The 20,078-nt window shown below is 52.6% G+C and overlaps 2 protein-coding genes across 3 annotated transcripts in view; one reads left to right on the top strand and one right to left on the bottom strand.

The window, feature by feature from the left end:
* The window catches only part of mideasb (mitotic deacetylase associated SANT domain protein b), a 20,976-nt gene extending 12,362 nt beyond the window's left edge, over window positions 1–8,614 (bottom strand). The window contains exons 1-6 of the mRNA XM_056589817.1: window positions 8,228–8,614; window positions 7,775–8,197; window positions 6,476–7,669; window positions 2,772–3,083; window positions 1,181–1,553; window positions 157–223 (exon numbers count right to left, since the gene is read on the bottom strand). Coding sequence (XP_056445792.1) covers window positions 157–223; window positions 1,181–1,553; window positions 2,772–3,083; window positions 6,476–7,669; window positions 7,775–8,197; window positions 8,228–8,608 — 2,750 coding nt within the window. The 5' untranslated portion in view covers window positions 8,609–8,614. The remainder of the gene's footprint in view (window positions 1–156; window positions 224–1,180; window positions 1,554–2,771; window positions 3,084–6,475; window positions 7,670–7,774; window positions 8,198–8,227) is intronic.
* Window positions 8,615–13,093: 4,479 nt separating this feature from the next.
* ptgr2 (prostaglandin reductase 2) lies at window positions 13,094–17,809 on the top strand. Of its 2 annotated transcripts, XM_056590625.1 has the most exons (8): window positions 13,123–13,421; window positions 13,557–13,675; window positions 13,879–14,070; window positions 14,668–14,838; window positions 15,678–15,887; window positions 16,513–16,722; window positions 17,099–17,138; window positions 17,220–17,809. In XM_056590625.1, the coding sequence occupies exons 1-8, from the start codon at window positions 13,385–13,387 to the stop codon at window positions 17,282–17,284; spliced, it is 1,044 nt and encodes a 347-aa protein (XP_056446600.1). In that variant the 5' UTR covers window positions 13,123–13,384; the 3' UTR covers window positions 17,285–17,809. The 2 variants fall into 2 exon arrangements, with proteins under 2 accessions (XP_056446601.1, XP_056446600.1); XM_056590626.1 differs by lacking the exons at window positions 15,678–15,887; window positions 16,513–16,722; window positions 17,099–17,138; window positions 17,220–17,809 and adding an exon at window positions 14,922–15,647 and having other exon boundaries at window positions 13,094–13,421; window positions 14,668–14,853.
* Window positions 17,810–20,078: the final 2,269 nt, after the last annotated feature.

Here is a 20,078-nt window from a genome sequence, read left to right on the forward strand (position 1 = left end):
CTCTTTTGCTAACTTTCTAAAGGTTCGCATCACCTTCTGGATGGAGACGCAGCTAATGTGAGACTTGGGCAGAAAGCAGGGCGACGATGACGTCAGAGGGTGAGCGGTCGTCGGGGTCCTCGGAAAACAATTGCAATATTCTGTGATGTTACTTACGGCTCGATGCTAACCGGGGTCACCTCGCTCATGGCCGACAGGATGGGCGGCGTGATGTCACAGCTGTCTGGGGGTCACACAAGGTCAAGGTCAGACAGGGGGCACCAGGGCGCCATGCTACAGTCAGACGGACGTTTGAGCGGCGACGCCAAACGTCCCAATTTAGATGAATAGAGAGAATTTATAGAAGGAGAGGGACAGCCATCTGATGGAAGGGATGCTCCCCGACTTTAACAATGACATTGGATTATTATCATTATTATAAAAACAACAGTGTATTATTATAACAATAACATGTTACTATTATATTCTAACAATAACATTGTATTTTTATATTATAACAATAACATGTTACTATTATATTCTAACAATAACATTGTATTTGTATTATACTATAACAATAACATGTTACCATTATATTCTAACAATAACATTGTATTTGTATTATATTATAACAATAACATGTTACCATTATATTCTAACAATAACATTGTATTTTTATATTATAACAATAACATGTTACTATTATATTCTAACAATAACATTGTATTTGTATTATACTATAACAATAACATGTTACCATTATATTCTAACAATAACATTGTATTTGTATTATATTATAACAATAACATGTTAATATTATATCATAACATGTTATTATATTCAAACAATAACATTGTATTAGTATCATAACATGTTATTATATTATAACAATAACATTGTATTATACTATAACAATAACATTGTATTAGTATTATTATAACATGTCATTATATTATAACAATAACATTGTATTAGAATTATATTATAACAATAACATGTTATTATATTATAACAATAACATTGTATTAGAATTATATTATAACAATAACATGTTATTATATTATAACAATAACATTGTATTATTCATCAAATTGAATCGGAACACAACAAAACCCTCCATTGACGTTTGACAGCAAATAAACAACAACAACAACAGTTGTTGTTGTTGTTGTTTTTGTTGTTGTTGTTGCGGGGGACTCACTGGAGCGCAGCAGGCTCCGCGTGGCGGTCTTGGGCGTGGTGGGCATCAGCAGCCCCTGGCCGCCGCCCGTCGCCACGGAGACCCCGGCGGCGGCCGACAGGAAGGTGGAGAAGTAGAGGCCGGAGCCCTCGCGCACGGGGCTGAGGATGGGGGGGGGCGTGTGGGGCGGGAAGGCCAGCGGGTGGTCCGCTAGCCGCACGGGCGACCGCAGGTGGCTCTGGTACGGCGTGAGCGAGGCGTAGCACGGCGGCACCACGAACAGCCCCGGCTTGGGCGGCGGGATGAAGAGTGGCTCGGGGCGCGGCCGCCGCTTCGACTTGGCCTTCACGCCGCCGTCGTCGTCGCGCTCGCCCTCCCCGCCGCCGCCGCCGTTCTGGGGACGGACGCCATCGGGCCGGGTCAGTCGGGGGACATTCATGCATCGTCCGTTTGATAAAGGCGGACCGCCGACATCCATGAGTAACGTAAAGGCTCCGTCATGGTTCCACGTCGACGCAACGCACATCACCGCGCCGCCGTGAACCGGTTTGGGTTCTGCGTCGGGTTAACGTCAGCGGACCAATCACAGCCCTTGTTGCTGCGTCGCCTTGAGACACTTTTTGGGAGGCGCACGTCAGCCAGGCCCTTGCAGTTGACGCAAGGACCCAAGGGGTCCGTCAACCCACTTGCGTTGCCTCAATGTGGAACCATAACCAAGTCTTTACGCTGCACTATGTGCTCGTGGTTGATTTCTTATCCTAGCTATCTTTGTTGTGTACGGGGAATGGTTAACCTAGTGATGGTTAGTGCTTGGCACCTGGTTCTATGAACATCCCTACTGTACCAACAGAGATATAGTGTTGGTTCTCTTACTTCTGACATATGTACTTAACGTAAGTCGCTCTGGATAAAAGCTGAACGCCCCACATGTGAATGTGGATCGTCCAGCAATCGAGTATCTTGACACCCGAAGAAGATAGCACAGTAGCACACACATAATAATATAATAGTCCTGATAACTATAACAATACTACAGGTAAACACACAGACCCTGCAGGTGAACAGGGGGTCCACCTTGAGGAGAGGGCGGAGGAGGGGGGGGAGGGGTGGGACTAGCCCAAAGAGGAACCCTGATAATCTTCCAGATGTAGGGCAGGACAGTTGGCTAAATCCCTCTCCCCACAGACCCCCAAAACCCCCCAACTGAAACCAAGCGGGGGGAGGGGATCAGTGGGTATTTAAAGGGGGCAGAGAGAGAGGGAGGGAGGGAGGGAGGGAGGGAGGGAGGGAGAGAGGGAGAGAGAAAATTGGAAATCAAGAGGATTTCAGTTCCAATTTGAAAGTGATGTTGGGCTGGGGGGGGGGGGGGTCCCAGATGGACTAGACAGAAGGGACCCTCGCATTGGGCGGGGGGGGGGGCAGGGAGGGACTTGCATGGGGCTCCAATAATAATCTGGCCACTGCGTCCATCACACGTTAACACACCCTCACATGACAACAGTGAGCGTCCGTGTTTATATCAACCAATCACAATGGACAGAAAAGATAAAGATCAATCTAAAGGACCTGCCGCCCACGTCGCCGCGGTAACCGTCCGACCGACGCCACCCACCTGTCCCGAGCTCTCCGACGGCGAGTTCCGTAGCGACCGTCGCCGCGTGACGATGACCGAGGGCTTGTGGTCCGCGGGGCCCCCGCCCTCCTGGGGGCCCCCGCCGGGCCGGCCGGGCCCCCAGACGCAGCCGGGGCCCCCCCCGCCGTCCCGCTCGGGGGACGAGGACGAGGACCGGGGGCCCGGCTCCGGCCGGCGGACGGGGACCGAGACGGGGATGACCAGCGGCAGCAGGCTGTCGTCCCGGGGCCGCCGGCCGTCGGGGCCCGGGGCCCCCGAGGCCTCCGCCGGGCTCCAGGGCCGGGGGGGCTCCTGCAGGAGCAGAGGAGCACGTTACTACACACCTACTACACACCTACTACACACCCCTGTAACGGAACGACAACATCCATCCAACACTAGCTACACAGCGCCTGTCGTACCAAACTGCTGCAGCACCAGCTGCTCAACAACACTGTGAAGATACACAACGACTACACAAAGGGATTAGGAGGGAGCTGGGTGGAGCTGGTACGATCTAAGGGTTATTTAAAAAGGGGTTCACAGAGTGTGATATCCTCAGCTCCTCCGGCAGTTAGTTCCAGGGGTGAGAGCCCCAATAGGACCCCAACAGAACCCAAACAGAACCCCAACAGAACCCCAACAGAACCCCAACAGAACCCCAACAGATCCCCAACAGAACCCCAACAGATCCCCAACAGATCCCCAACAGATCCCCAACAGAACCCCAACCAATCCCCAACAGATCCCCTGCAGCCAGACCACGATGTGTGGTTTGAAGCCATGACAGACACTATTTACAGTATACTCCTGCTGGCCTAGTCTGGAGACTCATGACTGGTTAGAACAAAGACGACACGAAACAAAGTGAAGTCTGCCAACAGATGGTAGGTATTAATCTGAAGTCTGATTAGTGAGACTAGGACACCTTTAGGAGAATGAAACAAGTGAAGGTGGAGCGCCCTGACCATCGACCATGAGCCCTGGGACATACTAAGGAAAATACACGTCATTAGTGTAATGAGGCGACGACACCTTACTGAAACAAGGGTCTGCAGTTTCAATAAGTGGTGGACCGGTGTGTCGAATTATCTCTTAATCAGCTGGTACCACGGAGCCCAATCCACTAAACAGGGCTAGCGTTATGCAAGCAATAGGAAGAGTTTACCCTAGAGAGAGAGACACCTAATTCAGACCAATGTACAAAGTTGCGTTGGGGTTTTGGTTCGTGTGGTTTTGCAGAGCTGTTTTTGTTAAATGCTTTGTATTCAGACCGGGCTTTTCTGAGACAAGGACAGTGAAGAAAGACAGGGAATAGGGTGGGAATAGGGAGGGAAGGTCATGTAGCCTAAATAGGAATCAAACCCCAGCCACTGCAAAGACTATTGCCTATGCAGCGAGAGCTACCCATTGTTTCATATTTTTTTTACCTCAAGGTTACAAAGCGTTTTGCCTAAACGATACTATGAACGGAAAGCTGAAGATCACCGGGAGACGCCCGTGATGAAGAACAGATTGTTCGTCGATGAGGTCAGCTCGTTATCTGCTGTTCAACATAATTAAATCCACCTTCTCAGCCAGAGCTGCTTTTTGGTACTTTTCAGAAAACACCAAAATGTGCAAAGGGACCGTCGGCATTTATCTCTCGAAAAGGGAAAGCCAAAATCCCAGCAGCTATAAAAAGGCTTGAGCCTTCCATCTTTTAGATGCTTTGGAAAATATTTACACCACAATAAAGTCACCAGGCCAGAGAAAGGTCTACGCCCTGAATACAAAACTAGGAGCCGGTTAGGGGAAACCGGGACATTAGGTTGCAGAGCTCACATTTCGGTGTGCGGGAAAACCACACACACACACACACACACACACACACACACACACACACACACACACACACACACACACACACACACACACACACACACACACACACACACACACACGAGCAGGAGGTGTGGCGCTGCTGGGGGGCCCTGCTCCATGATTACCACTGATGGAAGCCTCCAGAGGCAGCAGGAGAGGGCCAGCCTACGGCATGGTAGGTAGGGAGAGAGTGGTGGTGGTGGTGGTGGTGGTGGTGGTGGTGGGGGTGGTGGTGGTGGGGGTGGTGGTGGTGGTGGTGGTGGGGGTGGTGGGGGTGGTGGTGGTGGGGGTGGTGGTGGGGGTGGTGGTGGTGGTGGTGGGTTATTCTGCTGAGCAATGCAGCCCTCCCCCCTCCCCCCTCCCCCCTCTCCCCTCTCCCACATGTTTAGAGTACGGAAGAGAGGAGGGGGAGGGATGGAGTGATGTGGTTTGGAGTTTCACTTCCCTGATGGAATGGTGGTGGTGGGGGGGGGGGGGGGGGGGGGGCTATGGCTGTTGTTTGATCTGCTGGGGGGCCTCTGGGCCTCTGGGCCGTGCAACAGGCCCCCGGAACCCCCCGAAAAGAGGGGAGAGAGAGACATCACTGGGGAGGGGGGAGAGAGACATCACTGGGGAGGGGGGAGAGAGACATCACTGGGGAGGGGGGAGAGAGACATCACTGGGGGGGGGGGAGAGAGACATCACTGGGGAGGGGGGAGAGACATCACTGGGGAGGGGGGAGAGAGACATCACTGGGGAGGGGGGAGAGAGACATCACTGGGGAGGGGGGAGAGACATCACAGGGGAGGGGGGAGAGAGACATCACTGGGGAGGGGGGAGAGAGACATCACTGGGGAGGGGGGAGAGAGACATCACTGGGGAGGGGGGAGAGAGACATCACTGGGGAGGGGGGAGAGAGACATCACTGGGGGGGGGGGAGAGAGACATCACTGGGGAGGGGGGAGAGAGACATCACTGGGGAGGGGGGAGAGAGACAACACTGGGGAGGGGGGAGAGAGACATCACTGGGGAGGGGGGAGAGAGACATCACTGGGGAGGGGGGAGAGAGACATCACTGGGGAGGGGGGAGAGACATCACTGGGGAGGGGGGAGAGAGACATCACTGGGGAGGGGGGAGAGACATCACTGGGGAGGGGGGAGAGACATCACTGGGGAGGGGGGAGAGAGACATCACTGGGGAGGGGGGAGAGAGACATCACTGGGGAGGGGGGAGAGAGACATCACTGGGGAGGGGGGAGAGAGACATCACTGGGGAGGGGGGAGAGACATCACTGGGGGGTCAGAGCATCATGTGACTGCGAGGCGGTTGTTTCAGCCCCCCCCCCCAGCAGCCCCCCCCCCAGCAGCCCCCCCCCAGCAGCCCCCCCCAGATGACCAAACCAACAACCGACGCTCCTGGCCGATTGTTCCCGCTCCCAACGACGAGGAAAGAAATAAAAACCTGCGTAATTCTACCCGGGCCTAACAAAAGAAGAAGACAGGGTTTTATCTCTCGCCGAGAGCCTCTGAATCTGGTTATAACCAGTTCTCTCAGAGCTCTGAGTGGACACGGCGTGTAGAGCCACTCAGAGCTCTGCTTTATTTTAGTCCCGCTGGTGTTTCAGTTTTTATTCTTTCCTACCGGCAGAGCAACGCGTGACAAACAGGAGAGGAGGAAACCAAGCAGAGGAAGGCCGACGGAGAACAACGGGACAAAGGAGAGAGACAACAGGAAGAGCAACAAAAGACAGGTTGAACAAAAGAGGGACAGAGCCCACGTGACGTCCTCCACGCCGTTAAAACGCCACACCTTTCCACCGGGGGGGGGGGGGGGGGGGGGGGGGGGGGGGGGGGTCCGTTACCTTGGCGATGTGCGGCGGCAGGGACTCCATCTCCGAGGCCTTCTGCGCCAGCGTCTCCAGGTTGACCTCCTGCGACACGCGGCGCTTCCTGCGCGTGCTCTGGATCACCCCGGTGGGGGCCGCCTGCAGGCAGGGCGGCGAGCGCCCGTTCTGCGAGCCCTGGGCCGGGGGGGGCGGGGCCTGGTCCGACGTCGACAGGAAGGGGTTGGGGTCCGACGGGGCGCCCCCTTCCTTGGAGAGCCTGCGGGACCGGCGAGGCTGGGCCTGGAGGGAGGGGGGCTGGAGGGAGGGGGGCTGGTAGGACTGGGTCTGGGCTTGGAGGGAGGGGGGCTGGTGGGCCTGGGTCTGGACCTGGATGTGGGCCTGGGTCTGGATGTGGGCCTGGGTCTGGATGTGGGCCTGGGTCTGGGTCTGGGCCTGGATCTGGATGTGGGCCTGGGTCTGGGCCTGGGCCTGGATGTGGGCCTGGGTCTGGGCCTGGTTCTGGATGTGGGCCTGGGTCTGGGCCTGGTTCTGGATGTGGGCCTGGGTCTGGGCCTGGATGTGGGCCTGGGTATGGGCCTGGATGTGGGCCTGGGTCTGGATGTGGGCCTGGTTCTGGGCCTGGGACCGGGGCTGGAGCGAAGGCTCCGACAGCGGGGACAGCTGGGGCTCCGGGGTGATGTCCTGTATGAGTGGCTCCTGGTTCTCGGGGAGCGTTGGGGGTAGAGGCTCCTGGGAGTGGACCACCGCCGCGGGGGGCTGGGGCTGGGGCAGGGGGCGGGCGCTCTGAGCGCTGCTGTAATAGTCGTGCGCGCAAGGGTTTTGTTGTTGCTGCTGCTGCTGCTGCTGCTGCTGCTGCAACTGCTGATGTTGCATTTGCTGTTGGATGCTGTGCTGCTGCTGCTGCTGGAGCTTCTGCTGCTGCTGCTGCTCCTGCTGCTGCATGTGTTGCAGCTGCTTCTGCCGCTGAAGGATCTGCTGCTGCTGCTGCATCTGCTGCTGCTGCTGCTGCTGCAGCTGCTGGAGGATGTGTTGGTGCTGCTGCTGTTGTTGTTGTTGCTGTTGTTGTTGACATGCCTGTTCCTGGTTCTGCGGTTGGAGGGGCTGCAGCTGATGCGGCGGTTTGCCCTGCGTGGAGTAGTTGAGGTTGGGCAGGGTGGTCCGAGCCCCCGGGGGGAAGGTGTGGTAGTAGCCGGCCAGGTGCTGCTTGGGCTGACCGAAGGCCAGCTGGAAGGGCTGCAGCACTGAGCTGCAGCCGCCGCCGCCGCCGCCGCCGCCGCCGCCGCCGCCGCCGGGCTGGGGGCCACCGTGCTGCACGGGGTTCAGCGCCCCCGGTTTGAGGGGCGGTGGGAAGGCTTGTGGTTGGGCCTGGGGCAGAGCCTGGGGCAGAGCCTGGACCTGGGGCAGGGCTTGAGTCTGGGCCTGGCCCTGGAGGTGGACCAGGGCCGGGGCCTGGTGTTGGGCCTGGGGGTGGTACTGCTGCTCCCAGTCCAGCCCCCGGGCCTTAGACGCCTCCCTGTAGGCCTCGGCGGGGGGGTTGGCCCCCATGGGAGGCTTGTCCTTCGCCCTGCTGGCGGGCGGGGGCGGCTGCAGGCCCGGGGGGGGCTCGTGCACGGCGGTCTTGGCGGCGGGGGGCCCCTGGGGGCGTGCCTCCGCCCCGCCCCCCAGGTAGTTGGCCAGGTTGGGGCCCCAGTTGGCCATGGTGGACCAGGCCACCGCCCGCTGCAGCTGGGGCTGCGGCTGGGCGGAGGGGGGGGGCGGCTGGGGGGCCGGCTGCTGCTGCTGCAGGGGGCCGGCGTCCTGGTGGGACCACTTCATGGGGAGCGTCTGCTGGTAGTGGCCCCGGCTCTGGTCCGAGCCCTTCTCCGGGCTGAAGATCACCGAGCTCAGGTACATGTGGGCCGGGACCTCGACCGCGGCGCCGGAGGAGACGTTGGCGGGGACGTTGGCGGGGGGGGCGTTGCCGGCGGAGCCGTCCGGGCCCTGGGGGGGCGCGGGGTCCCGGCCCGTCAGGCTGTAGTAGGAGGGTCCCTCTGGGAGCTGGGAGGCCTCCTTCATGCCCGGGCCCTGGTCGCTGAAGAACGTGATGCGCTTGCCGGTTCTCTTGGTGCTGCTGGCTTTCTGCTGGACCGGCACACTCATGGCGGGCATGCAGGAACCAGGGTGGGCGGGGGGGGGGGGGGGGGGGGACTTCAGTGGCGGGGTATTGGGTGTGCAGGTGGGGGTGTGTGTCAACAAAACAACCCCTGACACGGCGGTAATAACCACGTCTTAATATCCTCCACGTGTCTTCTTGCGCTGCACAAAAAAGGAATAACTCAGAAAGAAAAGCGATATATTTTAAAAAGTGCTCGTGGGGTACTCCCACAGGTGGGGTTGACTGCCTCTGAAGGTCAGAGTGCGACCTCCCCCCCCCCTTCGGATGGCCCGGCGGGGGTCGACTCAGAAGGACCGCCGCTGGCTGGCTCTTTGAAGACTACCCGCTGACCTCTGACCTGTGGAGGGCTGTGCTGATGGGATCCATGTGTTGTCATTCAGGGGCGACACCCTGTGAAGAGAGAACAAGAGGAGGGTCAGAGGGGGGCGATTAGGACCCCATCAGAGCCGGGGTGTGGGGGGGGCTCATTGTCCACCCCTCCCCTGGCTGGGTAAAAAAAACCTGCCGTGTGCGTTCACAACAATAGGCGGCGGTGAAAAGGTATAGAGAAGTGCAGCGGTCGGAGAGGCGTGGGCGGGCGAGTTAAACTGTGTCATTATTATTAGCTAAACCCACATGACCCAGGGAGGGGACCTGCACACGCAGCACGCTCTGAACTGGGTCACTCACTGGGTAAGAACAGCGCCCTGCCACTCGATACAGCGAGGGCTCAGGATGCTGCCTGAGCGACGCTAGTGTTTTCGTCCCCCCCCACCCATGTGGCGTTCAACGCATCGTCGGTACGTGTCAAGGCGTGTTCCGCCGCCACATGGCCCCTCCCATGACTAAGCAATGGTCGCTTCCTCCGGCCACGCTGGCTCCTGGATAGACAGGAAGTCCCCTCGTGGCCCGTCGGGGCAAACCATATGAACCAGGAAGAGGGGTGATGGGGGGGGGGTTAAATTATCAGTTGCGTGACAGTTACTAAGTCATCGTGGCCGAAACTAAAAAACATTGAGCCTTGCATGCGCTTGCGAAAATTAGATGTAAAAAGGCAACAAAAAAAGGAGAATGTTAGTCAGGTGGTGAGGGTCACGGAGGGAGGGGAACCGCAGGGGTACCCGGAGCACCGCGAGAGGAACCGACGCGCGTCGCAAGGCGAGAGGAACCGCCACGCACCGCTTCTTCAGAAGGGAAGCGGCTTCTAGGAGATCACTGCCATCGTCATGGCAACGTGCTGCAACGACCGCCCGGAGATATTATCTAATATCAATCTGCCCGCCGGGTGGCTGCTAATAAACGTGCACAGAGAGTGCGGAGCACTGGTGCAAGGATGGGCCTTTAAGAAAGGGAAGAAGAAAACCAAACGGGTCCTTCTGTCGGTCGCGGTGATAACATCAACACCAGCGGACTCAGTCAGAGCTGCGGTTTGCATCAGCAGCAACACTCGCAGGATGTAGGTCGCGCGTTGTACTATTGGTTCAGAACACACTTCGTTTGGAGAGGACGCAATATGGATTATGAATGCATATGAGCAACTTGCACCCTTTACTCTTTTTGGCCCTGGTGTCTGTTTGACACCCCCCCCCCCTACACACACACACACACACACACACACACACACACACACACACACACACACACACACACACACACACACACACACACACACACACACACACACACACACCTTAAAATAGAGCTCACAGCTGTTCAGGTCTTGCACTATCCTGCGCCGTGAGGCTAACACGAGATGGTGACCGTTGGTTTCGGTTGGATCGTTCCTAAAGCACTGAGGTCTGCAGTCACGCCGTCCAAACAGCGCATATAGAAACCGATCATTACTACAAGGTCCTCAACGAGCCGTTGTTGACGACAGTGTCGGTGTCCCCGTCGGGTGGCTATGTGCATAACGAGCACACTACGAACTGTGCAGCAGCAGGCCTATAGGAGGTGAGGGCGCATGACGCACCACTAGTAGAACACAACTTCAACACAATAGCTTCCACAGCCAGGGTTTTAGCCCGATAAACAAGGAGACATTACACGTCAAATTGGCTTAAATTAAAACCTCTAGACAGATTCGCTGTCTAATCCTCGATCGTTCCCTTGTTTCAATCTGCCAGACACCTAGCACGGCGCGCACGCGATCACCCTCGGAGATCCATTAGGATCGTTAAGGATCGATCAGGGTGAACAGAACACGCCTGCGTTCTCCACCCCTCTCCGTGGACCCCTTTCGGTGGGCGGCCAGCTCAGCGCTATTTACGAGCAGCCCTTTGTTGCAGAACGGGGATTATCCCATAGTCACTAACGCCGTGGCCTATTGCAAAAGAAAACACAGATATAAAAGCAGGGCAACAATGCGACCTACAAGTACGAGCAGCGCGCACCCGGACGGCGGTCCGACCCCATCGCATCGATCCGGCTATCGTCCACTCGACCCGTCGCACGACGTGATGTGCATCACACTCGTCTCTTCATTTGAATAAAGCGTTACAAAAAACACAACAACAACAACGCATAGATGGTGTGTATCATGCATCCGGCCGTTGGTCAATGCGTTGATGGAGCAACCGGGGATCGCAGCAGGGGGGGGTCATGCAGCCCCCCCCCCCTTGAGGAACCAAAACGTAAACAAACTTTGTCGGACGACTGCGACCCTGTAAACATGGGAGCTTCAGTCACAACGATGCACAACAACACGGGAGCAAGGCCGCGTCTCCCCGTCCAACACTTTACTCACTGCGCTCACCGCGGAGGGGTGCTCGGAGCACCGCAGTCTGCAGCACGCAGGTCCGCCCTGCAGGCCCGACGGGATGACTGCATGCATCCCCGGGCTTGACTCATGCACTGCTCACTTCACTTTTCACTTTTTTTTTTACCCCCGCTGGCTTTTAGGTGCGTCGATCTCAGCAGTAGTGGACGAAGGGGGGCGAGAGAGAGAGAGGGAGAGAGAGAGAGCTACCCGCACGGAGATAAAGCGCTGATCTGCAGCGGCGTGGAGGCGACGGCGCGGTCCTTCCGCCTCTTACACGTTATTATTGCACTAGGATTGCACAAAAGCACGCACATTGGTCTTCGCTGTGTGTCTCGAACAACACATTCCCTCTCCCTCTGCTGTCGTCTTGTGATCCCCGCAGGCTCGCTTCGCCACACCCACTTCCATGCCCATATATGGCTTCCCTCCTACTTGCATGCAGTTGTCATTTACCGAACTAGCTGTCACTCAGCCCAGGGCGGAGATTCCGGCACACGACAAGGACTCAAAGGGTTGTTGTCTTGGTTCGGGATTTACCTCTAACCCCCCCCCCCTCCCCCTCCCTCCTCCCCCCCCACTAATGCAGTCATCATCTTTATTTGACATATAAAACCACTCGCAGGATTGACACCATACCCCTTGCCCTGCCAGCTGCCATTTTCATTTGTATACATTTTTTCATTTGTAAGTGAAAATAGCGGATGATCTGTGTCTATTAGTGTGAACAACTTTGTAAGCACTTCGAGACCATCTGCGCACATCATGAGCCTATTCTATTGTTTTATACACTCATTCATATTCACTCATGAGTCATGACCCACACAAATGCACCTAAACGAGCAATGTCATGGCCATGGCCTCGACGGGTCTGTTTCCGATCCGTCTGCCTGCAGGGCTGCAGCCGCATACCCATTTCTGCGGCTCTTAAAAGTTTCCTCTCAGATGCCAGAAAGGAGAGTCCGGCTAAACGTGACACCGGACCGGAGAAAGTACTGCGTGCTCCAAGCTCAGCTCAACCAACACGTCCAAGGCTGCACTGTGTGCGGACTAGCATAACATTTCAATAACCTTAAGACACCAAAAGGGAAAGGGACAGCTCCTCCCTGTGCACACTGGTAGAATGGATGTTAAATAAAAAGGAACAGGTTTTAAAGAGCTGCAACATTGCGTTTATGTTCCTGGAAGTAGGCACTGATCCCTGTCTGCTTGTGGTCCAGACTTTTCTCTTAACGCTGCTCGAGTAGAAAGGCTTGATAAATGCTTGATAGAGGGTTGATAAAGGCTTTATCAAGGGTTGATAGAGGCTTGATAGAGGCTTGATAAAGGGTTCTCAGCCAGCAGGGCATCGCCTCTCCACACCAGTAACAACACAACGAACCATCAACTCATCCCATTGGGTTCAGAACAGAACCAATCGGTGCAATAAAGTGATTAAAGTGCATCACTCACCGTTTAACAAGCCGAATCATTGCACGTCGCCGACCCTTCACGCCATTCGCCGGTACAATCCACCTTAACCCGGTAAAATCCACTTCCCTGCTCACTTTAACGTTCACGTTAGCTAGAGAACACAGCACCCCCCCTCAAACTTTTTTCCTTCTGTCTCCTCCACCAGGCGTCACTTCCCAGTAGTCCCAGTAGTCCTTCCCAGTAGTCCCAGTAGTCCCAGTGGAAGCATTCGACGCTGTCTACGGGTGCTATGTGGACGGGTTGACTTTGCATGTGTTTTAATGAAGGGCAATGGTTCGGGTTCTAGTTAACACGACATTTGATTCGGTTCAATGTCTGCATCTTTAATGGAATGACTCCTGATGCGCGCGCCTCACGTAGACACTGGTTTAGGGCCGCGTCCCAATTCTGGTGCATCAACGCTTCCTCCGCAGCAGTCCAGCACCCAGACTGAAGGGGGCACTCTAGAGTCGAACAGACCAGCAGAGCAGGAGTTTCACCAGAAAGGGTTCAATGAGCTTCTTAAGATCAGATTTATGACAGTACAGTTAATTACAGTTTATGTTATTCTCGGTTCGACATGCATGTGCAAAGAATACTTTTCAACTCCCGTCCCGGTATGTAGTCCCGCGATATTATCGCCGCCGTTTTCTCTATACTCAAATTTGATAACACAAGTTATGCTTGTATGCACATCATGTAACTCATGCAGTATAATAAGATAATGCAATTCTTATTTATGTATCATCAAGGTAACAATGGAGCTCCTGTTCCCGAGAACTTCCGACTGGAGGACACGAGTCTGCAGCCTGACCTGAACGAAGGAGAGGTCCTCGTCCGGACGCTCTACCTGTCGGTCGACCCCTACATGGTACATAGATCAGACATTTAGTGTGCGTGGTTATTCCTCCGCTAATCAAAACTGTCCATCTGGATGTCCACTCCCGGGTGTGATGTCAACAGAGGGTCGATGGTGATGGCTGTGATGTTCTAATCAACGTGCACCTCCACAACGAAATCCCCCGCATGTAAATCGCCTTCTATCGTGTTACTTCTTCTCGCTCCTCCTCTTAGAGATGTCGTATGAACGAAGACACCGGCGCCGGGTACCTAACCCCGTGGAGGCTGTCGGAGGTGGCGGACGGCGGGGGGGTCGGGCGGGTCGAGGCTAGCCGCTGGGACGGACTGGCCCCGGGGAACGTGGTCACCTGCTTCAACTGGCCCTGGGCCACGCACGGCGTGCTCAAGGGGAGCGCCCTGCAGAAGGTAAGGTGGGGTAGTAATACTAATAATAGTAAATTAGATTGATATAGCGCCTTTCAAAACTCAAGGACGCTTTACAACATGGGGTGGAACATAGAAAACAAACAAACTAAATCAGAAATGTCACACAGAGACTAACAGACAAAGAAGAGGCGGGGGTATCACAGGCAGTAGGCGCGTTTGAAGAGGAGGGTTTTGGGGAGTGTTTTGAAGGAGGCCAGGGATGAGGCATTTCGGATGTCAGGGGGGAGAGAGTTCCAGAGGGTGGGGACTGCCACACTGAATAGTAGTGGCTCTAGGTTCGACTCTCAGCCGAGAGGTACTGGGTTTGATCACCCGCGTCCCTGAGTGGGATGCCCTGACCCATACCCGCTCCGTAACGAGCTGTGGCTGAAGTAGCGTGAGTCACTGTGGACAGAAGCGTCTGGTGATTAACAGAATAGTAGTAAACAGTACGAATGATTGGGTTTTGTTTTTATTAAGCCCTACTCACTCACACACACACACACATATACTACACATACACACACACACACATATAATAGTATTATTATTGTGTTATTTTATTATTGTACCTGTATAACAGTGTTTGTATGTCAGATGGACCCCCAGCTGGTGGACGGCCACCTGTCCCACCTGCTGGGTGCGGTGGGATTGACGGGCCTCACCGCCTTACTGGGAATCCGGGAGAAGGGTCATGTGACCCAGGGGGCCAACCAGACCCTGGTGGTCAGCGGGGCGGCTGGCGCCTGTGGATCCATCGCTGGACAGGTAAGCACTGGACAGGTAAACACTGGACAGGTAAACACTGGACACCTCCACAGGTAAACACTGGACAGGTAAACACTGGACAGGTAAACACTGGACACCTCCACAGGTAAACACTGGACAGTTAAACACTGGACACCTCCACAGGTAAACACTGGACAGTTAAACACTGGACACCTCCACAGGTAAACGCTGGACAGGTAAACACTGGACGGCTCCACAAGGTGGACCAGGACTTCACCAACACAGAGGCTGATTAGTTCTTCATGTTCCTTTTTTGTGACCGTCTGTAAGATGGTGCAGTGAAATTACATTTGGCAAAACTTTTACAGGAGTTGTAAAAAATAAAATTGAAAAATAGGAAAATGCATATTTAAGATTTGCATCTCCGAGCATGGAAGAGGGAATGTTAAAACAGCGAATGTCCGGAGTCCAGATGTCCTTGAGGAATCAGAAGGTGGGAATACCGTCAGAGGGCCGGTGCTTTACTGTTGGTCTGTCTGTGGCAGAACGCCGCTGTTAGGAGGAAGCATGCAGTTCAAGTTATTTTATTGTGTAATGCAAAACTTTCCAGGCAAAGCAGTCATAGCTAGCAATGAAATGTGTGTGTCCCAAGCTCTCCTTAACAATTCAATAATATAAAAAATTCAATAAAATATTATAAAATAAAAAATATTATAAGATAAGAGTAAAAAGAGTAAGAAGTACAAACTAGTTTAAGTAGTTTAAATAAAACTAGAATATGTACAGTAAATACACAGATATACACTTATACATGTATGTACAGCATATATATAAAACAATAACAAAAGAGTGAAGCAGCCAGTGTGGTCCTCCCCCAGGTGGGCCGTCTGGACGGCTGCTCCCGGGTACTGGGGGTCTGCGGCTCGCGGGAGAAGTGCGCCGCCCTGGTGGACGAGCTGGGCTTCACGGCCGCCATTAACTATCGCCGTGACGACGTGGACGCCCGCCTGAAGGAGTGCTGCCCCGACGGCGTCGACGTCTACTTCGACAACGTGGGCGGAGCCATCAGTGACGCGGTCATATCGCAGGTATACACCCGGGGGGGGTTTCACAGGGCGGGAGGGTAGTCTAGGGGGTCAGGGTGTGTGCCCCCCCCCCCCCCAGCCAAAAGGGTCCGGGTTCAAACCCTGAGTGAGACGCCGGGTAACCCTGACCCGGACTAATGACACGAGGCCACAGCTGGCTGTGAGTGGTTTGAATAAGAGTGTCAACCTCAACTGTTAAATAGAATTGATGACATATATAATATTATATTGATTTATATATTATATGTTACTATCTGGTGTTTCTTCAAGGAGAAATGGGATGTACATTTGCTGTGGTACATAGTAATAGTAATCAAATAAATGACCTGTGGATACGCGCTCTACATTCTAGATTCTCTATATTTTGAAATGTAAAAAACGAATATTAGTGTTTTTGTATTTTTCACCAAAAAAAAAGAAAAGTGTATTGTGTGTAAGTATTGTGTGTAAATATTGTGTGTAAGTATTGTGTGTAAGTATTGTGTGTAAGTATTGTGTGTAAGTATTGTGTGTAAGTATTGTGTGTAAGTATTGTGTGTAAGTATTGTGTCAGACCGAACACTGGCTCTAGGCTCTGATTGGCCTGCTGCCGGTGAGCTTCAGCGATCCCCCCCCCCCCCATCCCCAGATGAACAGTGGGGGCCATGTGGTCCTGTGCGGCCAGATCTCCCAGTACAACAAGGACGTGCCGTACCCCCCCCCCCTGGACCCCCGCACCCAGGAGACCCTCCTCCGCCAGGGCATCACGCGCGAGCGCTTCACCGTGCTCAGCTACATGGACCAGATGGACGCCGCCCTGCTGCAGCTCAGCACATGGGTCCGGTCGGGCCAGCTCAAGGTGGGACACACACACACACACACACACACACACACACAATCACTCACACACACACACACACACACAATCACACTCACACACACACGTGCACAATCACACACACACGTGCACAATCACACACACATCCGCATGCACACTAACAATTGTGATTTAACATTCGTCGCCTGCTCATACAGTGTGTGTGCAGTAGATTGATGGCCTGGCAGACTATGCAACATGTTATATTTAAAAGATTCAACTTAAAGCATATAGGCAAAGCATTACGTTCAACACATTTATGCGAACATACACTATTTTAATAAATGTATATTCATAATAAGCGTCCCAAGAAAGATTTAATCCGTCTTATTCATCTTTCGTCTTTATTTCGGTTTAGGTTCGGGAGACGGTGGTGGACGGCTTAGAGAACATGGGAGGTATGTTGTGGTTCTTCCTTCGTTTCATTTAAGTTTTATTCAGCTGGAGCTACATTGTTTTTTTTCTTTGTTTCGATTCAGTGGCATTCTGCTCCATGATGGAAGGCGGGAACATCGGCAAACAAATCATAAAGGTATCGGATTGAAGGAAATCGATGTAGCCACAGCAACCAACCATTCTCATGAAAGGTCTTGATGAAAATGGCTCCACCTCTCGTGGCCTTGATATAGATTTGTACACATGTACCACTGATCTAAAAATGTGAGATTAACTTGAACCCTCATCTTAAAATGAAGTCACACAACTGTAATCATTGTTTTGAATTCAGTTTCAGTTCTTTGTAAGAGAAATGAAGGGCAATAACTTGAGCTAGAATATCTGAAGTCTATTTTAGTTTTAGTGTTGTAGACGGGGCAAAGTCCAGTGTGCCTTTCTCACTTGTAGAGTTACAGGGATGCGAGTTGTTTCCTGTTCTGTGTAACCTAGTAATGTATTTAACAATGTCATTGTGATACACACCTGTCAAGTCCATTGTCATTATCCAAGAAGAACACATCCACTGTTTCCCGTCATGAACAGTTTATTTCACAGCACTATAAACCATTTACAAAATAAAAACTTGATTTCAATTCATTTCATTTGTCACAATAAAAAGATGTGGCAGGTTTCATTTCATCTATTCATCCGTATACTTTATATACTATAATACTATTATTACCACAGGGGAAGTAGAGGAATAATTGAAACAGCAGTACATCAAATATGATGTGTACAACAGAGCAAAAATGATTATAACAGAGCAAAAACATCAGTCCCATTATCCTGCGATAATTAATCAAATGTGCAGCATGATTACAACCACTTTCTGAACAGTTCCCACAGTCATTGAGTTGATTTTGGGAGGCGGCGATGATACTGGCAAGTTCAACTTGTAATTTTTTTGTACTCTTACGCAAAATAAAACTAATTACAATCCCATGCATTCAAAAAACAAATAACATCGGTAAAATATTGCAAAGCTGAGGAAAGAATACAAGTCATTCAACCACCGAATCTGCCCTGTATCGCCCCCTAGTGGACGTGTCACATAGTTAGATCATACATATGATAATCGGGTAACAATAAATAATCGATGTGTGTAATACACACCATGAATTACATTTAATTAAATTCTCTCAAAATAATCCTTATCACTCGTTTGAGCAGCTCGTTGTGCCAGGCTAGGTATTCTGTGCCATGACAACAACCAGATGGGAGGTTAGCTAGCAGGGTCTGTACTCTTATAGACCCTGCTACTGACCCCTTGCCTACTCCGAGTGACCCACGGAGAGATTCAGTGCATTAACTACGTCCATCTCCTTAATAAAAGTATTGATGGGATATTTCACACAGAAAAATTGTAACACAGAAACTGGTTCAATCAATTCCTTCATTGGGTATTACATTTTGTCCTTTGTTCCACATTCAGTTCAACCACCCAGCTAGTGTCCAGCCCCTGGCTGAATAAGGCCCATACGATTTGAATCTCCTTACATATTGTGTTGTAGGCAAGAGTTGTGTGTCCGAAATCCTACTTGACATTCTTGGGGTGCAAACTAATGGCCGTGGCTTGGATTACCCATGATGCCTTTAGCCAGGAGGACGATCGTCTGAACCCAAACTTTGAAATGCTTATGATTACCGATACGACCGGTAGCAGCCACCACGAAGAAAAGGCAACCGTTTGGATAAAACTGAGGCCTTCAGGTTGAATTCTGCGACTACGTTCTGAGTCCAAAGAGAGGGTACGCATCCTAACAGGCCGCAAGAACACCCCCCTTTACTCCACAGGTGTGGCTGCAGCCCCCATATCACATTCAGACTGTTGCATGCTTCTTTTCTTCGTTAAGAGTGTTTTAAACCACTCTGTGGCTCAGTCAATGATTCTTTTTTTACTGCTAGACGGTTAACTAATAGTCCTCTTTACTGACGGACATAACAAACCACGTACCAGTTAGACGGATGTCATTCACATCCTCAACTATAGGAACACTTTGGGGAATCGACCTCAGAAGGCCGACGGGGGAATCTACCACCGCGGGACTCGGTGTACCGGCCCCCCGGCGACGAGGATCACACGAGTACGGGTTTAACGGCGATAATGTGGCGGATAATCATTTGACGGGAGGACGATCAACGGCACACCGATACAATCGATGCATAATCAACGGGATCGTACGACGGCAGCGCTGTGAGGTCGCGGTATTGCTCCGTCGCGTTTTCGTTGAGCTACCAAGGTGTATAAAATACCAGTAAAGATTCCTGAAGTACAACTCGGAGCGTCGGTCTGTTCTTGAAAGAAAAAAAATACCTCATGCGCCCCCAGAAATGTTAGCTTAGCGTTCTTCCCTTTTGTTTGTTATTGTTACGATAGCAGTGACAAACACGCGCACACACACACACACTGACACACACACTGACACACACACACACACACACACACGCAGTTAGTTTCTTTCACTGAGAGCTCTGTGGTGTTAATCTTGGAGGATGACTGATAGTGGCAGTGGAGCTCTGTGCAGGAGGGACTACTAATCTAGGGGTCCTTTCAGCGAGGACTCCCCTGCTCTCAGCCAGCCAGAGCTTCAAAGAGCAGAGCTTCCTGGTATAAGGGCGCGTCGGTAGGTTGGATTTGGGCGGTAAACACGTGCGCTCGCGCTCGGTTGGGTGAAGGAGGGAATTTTTGAGAAGAAACAACAATTTCTTAATTATTACTTCTTTGGCAGTGGTTATGCGCGTTCCCAGGGCAATGAATCCCCATTAACTGCTAGGGCTCATTAGGTTACGTAAACGTTGGTTGACACGATGCAAAAAGAAAAAGCGTTAAATGATGCCGGGAGTCTTTGAGTCGGGGAGGTGAAGTGCGACGGGGTCGTGTTCATTCTCTTTCACTTTTGAAA

The sequence above is a fragment of the Gadus chalcogrammus genome, chromosome 5, assembly GCF_026213295.1.
Source record: "Gadus chalcogrammus isolate NIFS_2021 chromosome 5, NIFS_Gcha_1.0, whole genome shotgun sequence".
NCBI classification, from domain to species: Eukaryota; Metazoa; Chordata; class Actinopteri; order Gadiformes; family Gadidae; genus Gadus; species Gadus chalcogrammus.

Coding starts and splice junctions, on each gene's coding strand:
- ptgr2 (XM_056590625.1), top strand. CDS start 13,385: ATGCATGTGCAAAGAATACTTTTCAACTCCCGTCCCG. Junction 13,422..13,556: donor ACTTTTCAACTCCCGTCCCG/GTATGTAGTCCC, acceptor TGTATCATCAAG/GTAACAATGGAGCTCCTGTT. Junction 15,888..16,512: donor GTGACGCGGTCATATCGCAG/GTATACACCCGG, acceptor CCCCATCCCCAG/ATGAACAGTGGGGGCCATGT.